The sequence below is a fragment of the Bos indicus genome, chromosome 13, assembly GCF_029378745.1.
Source record: "Bos indicus isolate NIAB-ARS_2022 breed Sahiwal x Tharparkar chromosome 13, NIAB-ARS_B.indTharparkar_mat_pri_1.0, whole genome shotgun sequence".
NCBI classification, from domain to species: domain Eukaryota; kingdom Metazoa; phylum Chordata; class Mammalia; order Artiodactyla; family Bovidae; genus Bos; species Bos indicus.
This window is the reverse complement of record NC_091772.1, coordinates 3,407,872-3,423,101: the sequence shown is the minus strand read 5'-3', so window position 1 is coordinate 3,423,101 and position 15,230 is coordinate 3,407,872. Positions and strand designations below refer to the sequence as shown.

The window sequence follows — 15,230 nt, the reverse complement described above, 5'->3', positions numbered from 1 at the left end:
TAATGGGGGTGAAAGTGGTGACATCAAAAGAATTGAAAACACACGTCTGCACAAAAACCTGTGTGTGAATGTTCAGAGCCTCATAACTGATAAGAGTCCAAAGGTAAAAATACTGCAAACGTCCAGCAATGGATGAAAGGATAAACAAAATGTTTTCCATACAATAGATGTTATTTGGCCATAAAAAGGAAAACTCTGATACATGCTACACTATGGATGAAATCTTGAAAACATGATGCTGAATAAAAGAAGCTAGTCACAAAGGACCACATATTGTACCATTCCATTTATAGGAAATGTTCAGAATAGGCAAATCTATAGACAAAACTTAAATCAGTGGTTGCCTATGGCTGAGGGAAGAGGAATGGGAATGACTACTGATAGGTATGGAGTTTCTTTGGGGGATGATAAAAATATTCTAAAATTAGATTGCACAACTGTGAATATACTAGAAACTATTGGATAATACAAATATTGAATATATTGGCTTCCCTGATGGATCAGATGGTAAAGAATCTGTCTGCAATGTGGGAAATCCAAGTTTGATCCCTAGATTGGGGAGATCCCCTGGAGAAGGAAATGGCAAACTACCCCAGTATTCTTGTCTGGAGAATCCCATGGATGGAGGAGCCTGGCAGGCTGCAGTCCATGGGGTGGCAAAGAGTTGGACACGACTGAGCAACTAGCACTTTCACTTTCACACTGGATTATACGTTTTAAATGGGTGAATGTTATGATATGTCAATAAAGCTGTTAAATAAAGTGGAGGCAGCAGTGGTGGTGGTCGTGGTGGCCTCAGTTTGGTGGGGTGATACTGGAGAGAAGGAAGATGAGAGTTGATTGACACCTAATATACCTTAATCCATGTACAGCCAAGTCTGAGTACTACCGATTTTTCCTATGGATTTTTTTTTTTCTTCTGTGCCTCCTGGTTGAATTACATTCCCCCCATGGCCAACACTGATCTCTACATAAGAATTTGTGAAACAGATTATAAAAATCATGCCACGTTTCAATGCCAATGGATCATGTGTAGAAGGGACACCTTTGCTTTTCCCACACGGTGTCCTTAGCACACAGAACTGACTTCTTAGGAGTGATGGGACTGTAGCCAGATTTCTTCTTCTCATGTGAGTACAAACTCAGACAGGGTCCATGAAGAAATTAAAGCAGACATCTGGGGTCTATAATTTTTAATAATTTTAAACTAGCTACAAAATGTCAATCACATCACAAACTGACAGAGGAGACAGGAGGAATTTAATATTACATGCCGTAATGATATTTATCTCATAGTTTATCTATATTTCATTCATTTACATTATTTTTTTTAAAGGTTTCTTTATCAGCTACTAAATATCTCAGCAATTTGGTGTGCATAGCTCTAGATTAAGCAACAGAGAATTGTACTGATAACAAACCACAGGGGAAATAGTGATTAGTAAGAGTCAGCCTTATAAAATTTACATCTCCACACTGTTTCACAGCAAGGTCGCTTTCTCCAAAACACAGTCTTCAAAAGCAGCAAACAAACTCTATATTACATCCATTGGACATAATTTCAGTCAAACGTATATTTTGCTGGAAATGATTGAATGGTGAGTATGTCAAACCCATCTTTTTTCAAAATTATTTTTTTTAAAAAAGGATGATTATGATTGATAAGTTTAAATATTGACAGAAAGAAGTGACACTACTGCAGTTTTGCTGGTATAACTTAATCTTGACAGTGTCTCAATACTGAGCATGCTTTGTTGTTGTTTTGCTGTTGCTGCTGTTGTTGTATGTGTGTTTTCTCATCAGTATGCTACTGTCATGGAAATATTTTGTTTAAGTAGGAATCTAAAAATCTATTTAGTTCTCATGCATAAATGCATAAATCACATCACTTTGAGTGCAATGCCTGTTAGGTAATTCCACGTTGTCTAATCATGAAATCATAAAGACAGATGACAGCCATGAGAAACCAAAGACAGCAAATTTTGAGTTTCAGAGCCTGACACCCAAAGAAAGGACCGTGGCAGTAGCTCTGTGGAATGTCACAGTTTTACAAGAACAATACTGTGTACTGAAAGAATCAACAGCACATTGAGCATTCCTAATTTGTTATCATTCAGCAAACACCATTGAAAAGAGAAAAGGTAAAATGAAACCCAAGACATCTTACATAAAAAGTTAGAGCCACCAAATGACCACTATATATAGCCTTTGGAAAGAAGGAGACCCAGAAAAAACAGAAGACACGTAGTATCGTTGGGCTGATGGATGACACAAAACAACATTCACAATGGGGGCAGGTTGATGTGTGCATGTGTGCAGACCTACTAGGTAATACCATGAGAAAGCATGAAGGTGCTATCTTGCCCAACAGCATTTGGAAGAAGACACAGACGGGCCATTTAACCACTCCCCAGCATCTTTGTTGCACGTTGGTTGGCCTCATCAATTCTGGTTTTGTTGGAATCAGCCTAGAAAAAGGGGAAAGAAAAACAAAATTCAGTTTATCCATTAAAATTCTATTGGACCCCTTCAGAGTCCAGTTCAAATGCCTCCTATTGGGTGAAGGCATTTTGAAACTTTCCTTTTCATCAGAATGAACCATCCCTTCTTTTGTTTTCCCAGAACCACTGGCTGGACTTGAGCATGATCACAGAAGTTTGATCTCATGACTTAGTTCTCAAGACTGTTTTCCCTACCACAGAGTGTTCTTTGGAGGACAGAGACATATCATTTATCTTTCTCTTCTGGAACGACACCCAACGACTTCTATGGCAGACATTCACATCTGTTAAACTGAGTTGAATTCCTGCTATTTGTACAGTTACTAGCAGTGTCACTTTGGGCAGATTACTTAACATTTTGGGGCCTCAGCTTTCTGCACGGTAAGCTGGGGGCAGTAAAGAACACTGCTGGCGAGCACAGTACCACTACTAGGTCCTGCTCACTCAACTGGGACAACATCAAGATTGATATCAACACTGAGGGATATACTGTTGTTAGCTCCTATTTCCAACTGAGGAAACCAAGCAGAGAGGATTTAGGCAATTTGTCTAACGTCACAGCGCTAATAAATGGGGAAACCAGAGTCAGAAGTTCCGGAGTCAGAGTCCACACTATAATCACTGTTAGTCATCTTACTACTTAGGTTTGCTATGAGGATGAAATGAGTTGCTACACATAATGGTCTTAGAATAATGTTTTGCAGAAATGAAGTGCTCAATATATCTTATCTTACAACTACTGCTGTTGGGTGAAAACGTGGTTTGCTTTTGCAATATTTAAGATTTTTTAGTCCCATTTCTGAAGACTTACTCCTGTCAGCTTGATAACTGGCTTGTTTTAACAGAGACACACTTACTATCATTTTGTATTTTGACTGACTGCCTCACTGCTTGAGTTCTCTTTTGCTCTACATGCATCATGAAACCTAGGACTACTACCTGGATATACTGTTAAACGCCAGAAAATGAACTATTCCTAACATTACCGAAGAACATACGAGTCAGCAAGCAGAAGGGAAGACAAACGTTCCTTTGTGGCTGTTGTTTCTGCTCTATTGTGGTTGGTAATGTGGTCTGTCTCTCTCCAGCCTGGGAAGGGGCCAGGAAACTGAGAGGCAGGGCAGGGAAACTGGACTGGTTTATAGCAACAGTACTTATTCGCTGATTACTGCTTTCACATCAACAACTGTGCCTGGTGCTTTGTAATCTTCACCAAGTTGTGTCTTCTTTATCCAGTTTAGTTGTGAATTCCCAGGACACTAGAGTTACCACTATTCAAATAGAAATTTGCCAAGTGAAAGAAAAATATTTCTAGGCTGTTCATAGCTTTGAATTATCTGGCAATGGTTCCTTACCATCTGTTTGGATAGTTAAGAGTTGACTTCAAAACAGTTAAGGCAGAATACTAATTTTCCTTGATTGTTTGGATCTTTAGACTCGTAGTTTTGAAGTTTAGGCTTCTAATTTGGAAAATGGGTATTTCTCTCCAGTTTTCCTGAACGCTTTAGTATTCCCAAACGCTTTAGTATTCCCTCGTTAGCTACAAGTCCTATCAGAAATACTAACACTTTGATCCAAAGGAAAATCAGAAGCTCAGATCAATGTGAAATGTTCCTTAAGATTGGATTATGCTGATTATTTTTCCAGACTTAACTTTGAGAACTGCTCAAATAAGGAAAAGGCTTCCCTGGTGGCTCACAGGTTAAAGCGTCTGTCTGCAATGCGGGAGACCTGGGTTCGATCCCTGGGTTGGGAAGATCCCCTGGAGAAGGAAATGGCAACCCACTCCAGTATTCTTGCCTGGAGAATCCCATGGACAGAGGAGCCTGGTGGGCTACAGTCCACAGGGTCGCAAAGAGTCAGACATGACTGGGCACCAAATAAGGAAAAAACATACATTTAAAAACAGATAGCACTTCTGAAGGCAAACATTCTAGGATTTCTTGCATTATGAAGGCACTGGTGAGGCTTCATGTGATGGTACAAGAGAATGTTTTGAAGTAGAGCATAAGGCTACTCTTTGGATACACTCAAAGAATCTGGGAGGAGCTAGAACAGACGTATCGTCAATGAGCATCTGTGATGTCCACCTCAGTTCTTTCCGAAGCATATCAAAATTCCAGCCTATACAATATCTGACACCACAGGAGCCAAATCTTTATTATATTATATAACATATGTGCTTTTAGGAAAAAAATCCTGAGATAATCTTCTTTCACTTGTCTTCCTGGTATTTGGAGAATGCATCTGTGTTTACTCTTGTAGGACATATTTATACAATATATCCCATCTCTGTTTTCACATTTCTATTTAGAGAATCCTAAACTTGCTAATACACTCAAGATACATTACATGATTTGCCTTTGTGAGAAAACCTGATCCAAAAAACCAGCGGAAGAGGTAGAAGGGGCTGTTTAGCCCACGCTTCTGAACACTCTGGAAATCTTAACTCCAGACCATGGCAAGTAGCTTTTCGGGCACGACTCTGACTTCTGGAAGAGGATGTCTGTATCTTACACGACAGGCTGTTCTGATCCCGGGTTTGAGCTGTTCTCTTCTTATCTTTCCCCTGGAGAAGGAAATAGCAATCCACCCCAGTATCAGATGAGGAACCATGTCGTGAAGCTGGTGAGCAGGAAAGCCTTGCTGGAACTCAAGATCTTAGCTTTCAAACGCCATGCTTCCATACTGATGGGAGACCGTGAGCAATGCTCAATCTTCAACTTTACTGTATTTAACAGTAAAGATGCGATGTGTGCATTGCATCTTGCACGGACAATTTTAAATCCAAGTTTGAACATTATTGTTTCCTTAGCAACAGTTCCCATAAAGACCTGACAGAAACTTGCCCCATTTTAATAGATTTCTAAAAGAATCATACAATTCCAGCCTTAGAAGACTGCCTATTTATAAATACCCTAAATCAGAAAACAGGGTTTTCAAACGGACAAAGTAATTTCTTGACAGTCCATAGGAATGTACTGAAGACTGCATTATTTTGGATTCCCAAAACTTCACTACTAATTGAAGTGATGAGAAAGGATCATGATTGGTGGGGTTGGGTGAGGGTTGTTGTTTGGGTCATGAGAGAATATGGGAGAAATAGAAGATTCTCTTTAGTCCTACAGTATGATTTTAATCCTGGATATGCAGATCTTTGCACACCATTTTCTATGATCAGAAGTAAGAATTTGCAAAAGAAGGTAGAAGTCTACTAATAATCATGTAACATGTATCATTTGGGGCAATGCTGAATTGAAATGGGTTTTATCTCAATCATATCCACATTTTTATTTTGAGGAAAAAAAGGCTAGTTATTAGAAGGGAACTAGACCCCTGCCCCACTTCTTAAGCAATTCGTTATCCAAGGATGAGATAAACTATAATGGCTATTTCCTATCCACTTGCCTGACTTTTGATGAAACACTATAGCTGCACAAGTCTTGGTTCTTGCAGTAAACTGGGCCCAGAATGAAAACTTTCCCCTAAAGAATAGACCTAGAGATGTGAAGTGGTAGATTAAGATGCCACCTGCCTTTCCAGGAAAACTGCTTGCTTAAAGCCCAGCTCTGTCAATAAAGACTTGACCCCTCTTTCTTAGTAGAAGTTCTCTCTCTAGGACTCTAATTGAGTTAGAGATATTTTATCTCCCTACATCTGTGAGTCAATTGGGTCCTTGGATAGAAAAATGGCTACTTTTCTTTTTTTTTTTTCCCCCGAATCATTTTCCTATTGGAAGGTGGTTCAGCAATTATTTCTTAGTTCATTTTTCTGGGCCATAATGGGTTAGATCCATTTCTGTTGGCTCCAGGGCTTTTTGAAACTCTCAATATTGTTCTAAAAATCTATTGATTTACACAGCTTAAAAGCTTTAGCACATCAAAGGCTCTTACCAACAATAAGCATGACTTGTGAAGTAAGCAAAGCACAGGTATTTTGTCAACTACACTGACATTTGTGTAGCTCAGTATTGATTAGGCAAAATATTATGCAGTCAAATATCTTTATAAAGTGCATAGAACACAATAGGGCAAAACGCTCCCTTTAAGTCTACTCATTCCTTTCTTAAGTCAGTGCAGGATGCTCAGATCCCAAGAAACAGAGTATTTAGTCTTACGATTCAAGAGAGCACAAAAACTGCCCTTCAACCCCCAACCAAAGTGGAATGAGTTGTTGAAAAGAAACTCAGGGTTTCAGGCTCAAAACTTCAATATCTTCCAAGGAATAAACTCACATCATACAAGATTAGCTAAGTAGAATTGATTATAGATGCACAATTACCATTAAACTCATAATTTGCCTATTTCTCCCTGTTGGCACTTGGATATCTTGAGATTATAAATAATATTTAGGAGTCTACTGATTAGGGAGGGGATGGAACACAAAGACAGAGACTGTATCAGATTTGCATAGTGTAGAATATCAGGTGTGGGTGCCCCAAATCTTTTTATAAAAGCTTTCCAGTGCTTCTTTCTGTTCCTTCCTAATCTGAAGCCCCCAACCCTATCTTTTTCCATTTGACTGTCTCTACTCTTTCTGACACTAGGCGGCTCAGTCTTAGTGTGACATCTGGTGTCCTTATATGAACTCAATTTCATTAGATTATGTTGCTTACTTCGAGATCTGGACATGTGCACTTTTGAACTGGAAATGGAATCTGGGCCTTTTTGAACTATCATTTGAGCTTCCGCACTTAGAGAATCAAAGCTCGTATTCATCTTCTGGCAAACCTAAAATAACTGTTCTTCCCTCCATTTCCTGATTCTATTCCTACATCATCTCTGACAAGCTCTTAACCAACCTTCAAGACTCGATTCAAATTCATCTTTTTGGGTGAGATTTTCCCATCCCCTGACCCTTGAAATCTTTCCCCATCTAACCTGACTTAGCATCTGATGCACAACTTTCTTGACAAATTATTTTCCTCTGGATGCTCACTGCCTCCCATAGGCTATGAGTTTCTTGGCAGTGGAGATGGTGTCTTTCTCATCTTAATATGTCCTTTGATGCCTAGCACAATGCCTATAGTAAAGGTGGCCCTGAGGAATATCTGCTAGATTAAATTCTACCTTATTATTTACTTATCTGTTGCTGTATTTCTGTCTCGGAAAATTAAGGGGAAGATGTCTATCTACCAGGGCCTGAATCCAAAGTCACGGTTTGAGGGCCTTGTTAAGCCATTCACGCTTCCTTGGTGGTTATTTCAGAGAAGGTGATAAGCAACAGAAACCTGCTGACTGCCCCGTGCTCACCTTCTCCATGATCCTGTCGATCTGGCGGTTCTGTGTATCAATCTCATTGCCCATATCCAGGGCCATATGACGGAGGTTTCCAATGATGCCGCTCACCTGCTCCAGGTTTTCATCCATTTCATTTTCTCGGGCATCATTTGTTACCCTGGGCATCAAAGAAGAGGTTTTAGAAGGTAAGAAAAACTCAAATGCCCAGGACCCAAAGCTTAGGGAAAATCTATTGATCTCCAGGTATCAATCCGATCCTTTTTAAATCTCTGTTCTATATGAGAACATTTTAGCTTGTGTAGATAGGAAAATAATTTGTAAATGCATTATTGAACACTTAAATTTCTACTTTTAAAGACGGCATATTAAGCAGATTAATATATCACTTCTCTCAATTCTACCAACACCTCATTTCCTCCCTTTATGACTATCCCAATTTTCATGTTTTGAGGCTAAAATCATTTTAGTTGGGAGGATTCCAGGTTAGAGAATGAAGGTGGAACCAGTTAGAAACTGTATTTTTCTTTGTGAAATGTCAATCAAAATCTCCAAGACTCAAATTTATAAGGAAAGAAAAGCTATTGTACTAAGTGAGAGAGTTTCTCCACTCATCTACTTCTCCATTTGGGACAAACATTAATGGGAAGAGTAATGAGAATAACAGTCTGCCCCTTAATCCTATTTGCTCCCAAGAACTCCAAAGGGAACTACTTTTTCAAGACGATTTTTACTTGCTCAGGTTTCGATGCTATGTGGTTTTTTGTGACATTGTGAGTAGGTGATTTCAAGGAAGAAAACTGTGATAAAATACTGTTTCAGCCTATGTAGGGAGGAAGGAATTGGCTTTCAAAATGCCTTCCCCAAAGGGAGTTCCCATTTTTTTCATAGCTCAGCTTGAAAGTTAAGAAGGCACTTTTTTTTTTCCTTAAAAAAACTTCTAATTGCAATTTATTTACATATCATTTTTATTAATAGCTACTATATAGCCACAGGTCACCCCCTGCACTGTATGGATCCATGCACTGCTCAAACTGTCTTTAAGAAAGAACTCATTGTTTTAAAAAAGAAAGAACTTATCGCCCAGTTGTAAGGAGTGTGATTAGCTGACAGCTTCTCATTGTTCATTCCTTTAGGTCTGCTTTGAGCTGAGGTCTTGTTCTCAAGGTGGCCCCAGGCAATGACGAAGCAAGACTTTTTACAAAGACTTAGTCATTTCTACCTACCGTGGAATTCCTCCAATGAGCAACTTTGCTGTGGAGTTCCCAATGAGTTGGTAGATTGCTTGCCAGCTCTGCCTGATGGTCTGACAGCTCTTTCCCAGTCTTACTTCCCGCCTTTCCCTCCCCAATGTTGCTCTCTAATAAACCTTTTGCACTCTCTCTCATTCTTGGCACCTGCTTTTGACCCAGCTAATGGACATGGGCACATACCACACTAACTTTATTGTAAATGGTAGATACTTATTTCAGAATGTCTGGGTTTTTCCTCCTACAGATGGCGATGGGCTAAAATTTGCTCACAGGGGTTAAAACCCATCCCTCATGGTAAATCCCAATGTAGACTGCTCCTCTAGGGTTTTTAAAGCAATCTAGGCCAGATAAAGTTAAAGGGGAACTTCCCAGGTTTCGTATGTAGAAAAGAAGTTTACATAAATGATCATCAGCAGCTACGACTTACTTCTGGTTCCGTAGTTCTCAGCCTTCTATTCATATTAAAATCTGAGGGGCTCTAAAAACTACTGACACCTGGATTTCACTTCTAGAGATTCTGATTCTGATACAGTCAGTATGGAGTAAGCCCAGGCATCTCAACCTCTGCCCACAGCCATAATTACTGTTGGGCTCCGGTGACAGTTCTCTCCTGTCCCTTTAGTATCCTTCCTGCCATTGCTAGTTCATAGATGTTTCACCATTCCTTATTATTGACCCTGCCCACATCTCTGTACATAATCTCATAAATTCTGTCCAATCAAAGTCATGGAGTGAAACATTGTTTACTGCACACTGATGCTGGATGTGGTCATGTGGCTGGCTTTGTCCAGTGAAATGTGGGCAAAGGCTTGACAAGTGCTTGCACGTGGGAGCCTACCCTTTGGTGCTGCCACCACCACACAAGAACCATGGGCTTGCCTGGGGAGAGGTCGCATAGAAGAGAAGGGACGCCTCATACCCACGGCCCCAGCCAGTCACCAGACAAGGAAGCACTGCTGTCTTAGATCATCTTGCACCCACTTGCATGTAATGAGCAAGCCCAGGAGATGCTCTCAGAAGACCTGCTCAGTCAACACAGAGATTCAGAAGTTAAAAAAAAAAATGGTGTTTTTTTTTCTTTTTTTTTTGGTGGCACCACTCGACTTGTGGGCTCTTAGTTCTCTGAGCAGGGATTGAACCCAGAGCATGATGGTGAAGGCACCGAGTCCTAACCATTGGACTGCCAGGGAACTTCCCAGTGTTGTTTTAAGACCCACTCAGGTTGGAGTGGTTTGTCACTCAAAAGTAGGCAACTGCTATAGTGCCAGCTGCACAAGGCTCACCTGCGGATGAAGCCACCACTGATGGCCATCTGCTCCCGTTCATCAACCACGCGAGCAGGCTGGCTGGCCACAACTCCATCCTGATTATTGCCCCAGGCTTTTTTGTAAGCATCACTTGATTTAAGCCTATGCAAAAAAGAGGGTGAGTGACGAGCAAAAGGGGCGGCGCATCAAGCTCACAACAATCATTACCTCTTCAAGCTCAGAACCGAACCAAGCGAATGAGTTTTAATTCGAGGCATTAGAGAATACCGATATATCATAATCCAGACCCAAACAGTTGGCCACCACCAAGCCTCAGCTACTAAGGATTTCATTTTAGTTAGTTTAGTTGGATTTAAGACAAGGATTAACGTAGTTGGAGGACATTCAGTTCTATTTCAATGACATGGTTATATTTGGAGACACAAAACACAGAAAAAAACATACTGGCAGACAGACACAAAACAAGACTGCCAAGTAGAGTGTGTCTATCACACCACAGCAACACACTGTCATCAAGAAAAACATCCTGGACCAAGTTTTTACACACCATCATGCAAAGATTCCCGTTTTAATTGTTTTCCCCCAATGCATGTGCAGAACCAAGCATTCTCACTCTGCATGGAGAACATACAGGATTGGTGGTTGGCCAAGGGTGATGGTCTTTGAGTTGCCTCTAGAGTGATTTGAATTAGATAATATATCGGTACTTCCAAACAGTCACCATACATCCAGAGTCGATGTACAAACCTTTGTCCACAGAGACAAAAAGTAAAAGAGGCATAGTGAAATGAATGCAGGAAAATAGAAGAGAGAACAAGCCATCTAGCACCAAAAAGGGAAATCCCTCTACATCTTCTTCATGCACCAGCTACAGGCATGAGTAGAAAGTGAAGCATTCTCACTTAAGCCAAACTACTCCAGAAGTTGACCATTCTCAAAAAAGGCAGTAGCAGGACAGTAATAGCCTTCATGAGGATTTGAAACGCAGGTTCAATAGCTTCTTTGTTGGACTGAGGGACAGGACGGGAGTGGTTATAGCTGCCTACTTCAAACTATCCTGGGATGTGGTAGGGGAAAGTGGTATGGAACTGGTGTGGTCTCTGTGGGCCGTATTTCACTGAGCTGCCTTGGAGAGAGACTTAAAATCCAGGCATACCTATTGTGCCCAATAGACACGTGTGCAGCATATTTTGGTGGGTGTGTTGTAACTGAGCAATCAAAGATGTTTTTATGTTCTTTGCATAGTAGAAGCCACATGCTTTTTAGTCCAAGAACAGAACTTCTTTTGGTCCTGTTTTCACATTTTCTATTCTCTATTATATGACACCAGAATTTAACCTTTTTTTTTTTTTTCCTGGAGGACCATAGCCATCTATTAAAATTGGCACTAAGACTAATATTTGAATATTAGGGACCAAGAAACCCCAGAGACAAATTGGAAAATTGTACAGATGGAAATTCAGCAACTCCCACATCTAATGTATAATGCCATAGCCTTCAAGCAGTCAGAATTCACTGCTCTAAAGAGCCAGGGCCACTTAGTGGGACAGGATCCAAAAATGAATTTAATAGAGTTTAGAGTATGGCTTTGTTTTTGTTATTTTCCAAATCCCCATCCCCTCCCTCCTTACATTAACAGAAGTTATATGGACCTTGTGATGCTTTCTGCTATGTAAAATGTCTTGTGTACCATCTTTGGCAGTCAAGGGAGTGGGAAAGTTTGCGTTTCTGAACGAAGGCAAATCACTGCACCCACAATGCTGCACATAGACTCACATAACTGCGGGACATCTACCATAGTCCCTCGAAACATGCCGAGACAGGGCGAAGCCCCCAGAGAGTGCAGGGCGCCACCAGCCACTGTGCTGTGACACATGGTTTTTAAAGCATTATTTACACACAATAGGGAACACTTCAGTCAAGCTTTGAAGCTCAGTTAGGGTCTCTTGTGTAATAAGGAATTAGTGCCAACTAGTACGTGGAATTCCCAGGGGTCGTGATTTCATCTGAGCATTAGAATCTGTCACAGGGAGGGAGGGGGGCCTGCCTCCACCCTTTGTCCACACAGTTGGTGGATGGGGAAAATGTATCTATGAAATTCATCACAAAATAGGTAGACATCTCACCTGGGGGCAAGTGGCCACTGAAAATGATGAACAGTTAAATCTTGACTAACTGGAATGCTATTTTGGTGAATTATAGGACTTTCCTAACACAGTGGGCCATGGAGGTAAATTTAGTATCAAGAGTGATGGCTGACTCTCTGTTAGACTCTTGAGCCACTTTCCTGCCTTAGAGTCTTAGGGCAGGGAACATGATCAAAGCATTCCTTGGTTTTGGTTTCTCTTGATATGTCTGTTTGCCTTTCCTCTGCAGCTCAGCTTTCATTGCTTGGTCCGCTTGGATGTGGAACTTACAGAATGAAGACTGAGCGAGAGAATGCAAACTGCCTAGACTGACCTTTAAGAGAAATGCTGTTAAATCCCTGATGGGATTTTCCCCTTTGTTTATTTGCCTCTTTTTGCTAAAAGTCAAAACGAACACAAATATAAATATACTTGAAGGTTAAAGTTAGCTAGATTCCAGTTAATCAGGTTTTACTGTAGATCATTCTTAAAAAAACAAAAAAAACAAAAAAAAAACACTTAAATTTATTTGTAAATTGAGCCCCTCCCCTCCTAAACAGGAAGTGGGATATTTTAAATCAGCCTCAAAGTTTAAAGGATGTGAATGGTCATATAATCAGCTAGAAATGACATCGATTTCTATTCTAAAAGCTAGGATCAGGAGAGCTTTTAGAAAAAGGCTTCTGTTCAAAGGGAAGTAGGAGGGGTGAGGGGAATCGGGTAATGGGTTTAATTTTCCAAATGCATGTTGGACAATCCGCTCATGCATTTTTTTTTTTTTTTTTTTCCACTGCTAGTCAAATAAGACTACCTTCCAGAACACTAATTTTCAGGTTCCTTCTGTTGCAAACCTTTATAACCACATGTCACATTTCTGCTACATTCCAAAAAAGCATTGCAGAACCTTAACAGTTGAATGTTTTGTGATGTTGTGCATGCAAAATCTACACATTTCAACATTTCGGCCAGTGTACGGGAGATCTTCCAAAAGGAAGAATTGGAGAGGGATGGGTCCAATTTGCTAAGGCGTGAGCACTTCTTGCTGAAGGACTCTTTGCCTCTGCGTTGGGTGCAGCTGCGGCATCTATGTTCTAACCGCTGACCAGATTTGGTAACTGGTGGGCAGTTGAAAGGGTGAATCTCTGTCTTACTCTCTAACTTATGGAATGCTTGTTTGGGCCAAATTACCTGTTACTTTTGCTTCTGAAAAATCAAACCTTGATACATATGTGTATCTCAACTTCCAAACTTACCCCCAGTCTTTTCTAAATCTGCAATTTTGGTTTTTGGGATTTAGAGAACATAAAATTCCCTGGGTGGTGCCTCTTTCTTGAGGTTAGTCTCTGTCTTGAGGTACACTTTCTGGAAAATGTTGAAACGTTCATCAATAAAAGTTGCTGACAGTGAAGCTTTCACTGTAGTATGCCTGATTTTTAATGCATCAACAGTTTACTCCCACTAATATCATCTATGCTATGAGATGAATGCATTAGAGACGGTATTGATCTGTTCTGCATGCCACATACTCATCCTGCCTTTGCACCCAGCAGGAATGAGCTTGTCAAGGCTTGGAGATGGGCCTTGGGAAATCAAAGCTTCAGGCAGGCAGGCAGCACCTACTTGTTACAGGGACACACACAAAGCCCGCAGAATTTTCCTAGATCCGTCAAATTCTTTTCTGCTTCTTTCATGTCCTTATTGATTTGGTCCATCCCTTCCTCAATGCGTTCCAGTTGTTCTGATTAAACACAAGTATTTTATCCCCACAGAATGAAGCGGATGGAAAAGGACAAAGAAAAAAAAGACAAAACTTCAGACATTCACTTTGACATTAAAAAAAAAAAAAAGAAAGAAAGAAAACTGGACGCCACAGATTAGAGCTGGTACCCAGTACCTACTTGTTACAAGGACATATGAAAAGGCCACAGCATTTCCCTAAATCTTTTAAATTTTTCTCAGCTTCCTTCATGTCTTGGTTGATATGGTTCATGCCTTCTTCAACACGATCGAGTTGTTCTGGTTAGGACAAAGGGATGACAGTGTGGAATGAATTTTTTGGGGGTTTTCAACAGAACATGAGAAATGAAACGGAATTTGAAAAAGAGGGAGAGCTATTACAATGCATTGTCTGAGGAGATGCATTGCTAGAATCGGCTGTCGATGCCCTATGCAGCCAGGGATGGAAGAAAATGAAAAGTGATGCTCATATAGTTTACAGTTCAGACATGATGGGGTGGGGTAGGTAAGCCTGCTTGATTCTGAATGTCCAGGAAAACAGCACAGCGTATTCACTTACTCAGACACCAGTGAAACCCAAGAGAAAGAAAACAGGGTGTTAGTTTATGTTTTAGGCATTCAAATGCAATGGTACTAGAGAAAGTGTCTGCTTCAACTTTAAAACACCTCTTTCTTTTGGTTTTTAGCATCCCCAACCAGCTAAGGATAGAAAATAATCCACTTTCTCCTTTGGGAAAAATAACAACTATAGTGATAATTAGCAGTAGGTACCATATCTTTTTTTCCCCCTAGGAATGGCTGTCTAGCCAAAGGCAGGCCATAGGCAGTTTTTGGTTTTTAATATTCAATTCATAGAAGCTGTAAGAAAAGCAATATCAGCACAGCAACATTACAGGTACTGGACCATTAAATTCCTGGAGAAAGGCAATGGATTGGAACATGAAACAGTACTAAGTCATCACTGCCAGGAAAGCTGACCTTAGACAGTATCTTAAGACATAGACTGATGGCCATAAAAACAAATCATACTTCTAGGTTGCCAGGGTTACATTCATCAACTTGATTAATTTTTCAAAAGTGGTGTCATTAAACTGAGTAAACCATAAGT

General features: G+C 40.4%; 1 protein-coding gene across 2 annotated transcripts in view; it reads right to left on the bottom strand.

The window, feature by feature from the left end:
* Positions 1–1,178: 1,178 nt before the first annotated feature.
* The window catches only part of SNAP25 (synaptosome associated protein 25), an 83,879-nt gene continuing 69,827 nt past the window's right edge, over positions 1,179–15,230 (bottom strand). Inside the window, exons 5-8 of one of the 2 annotated variants that reach the window (XM_019973061.2) lie at positions 14,284–14,401; positions 10,275–10,400; positions 7,754–7,898; positions 1,179–2,468 (exon numbers count right to left, since the gene is read on the bottom strand). In XM_019973061.2, the coding sequence (XP_019828620.1) occupies positions 2,400–2,468; positions 7,754–7,898; positions 10,275–10,400; positions 14,284–14,401 (458 nt within the window). In that variant the 3' untranslated portion in view covers positions 1,179–2,399. Of the gene's footprint in view, positions 2,469–7,753; positions 7,899–10,274; positions 10,401–14,005; positions 14,124–14,283; positions 14,402–15,230 lie in introns of both variants that reach the window. The other variant, XM_019973062.2, reaches the window with a different exon arrangement.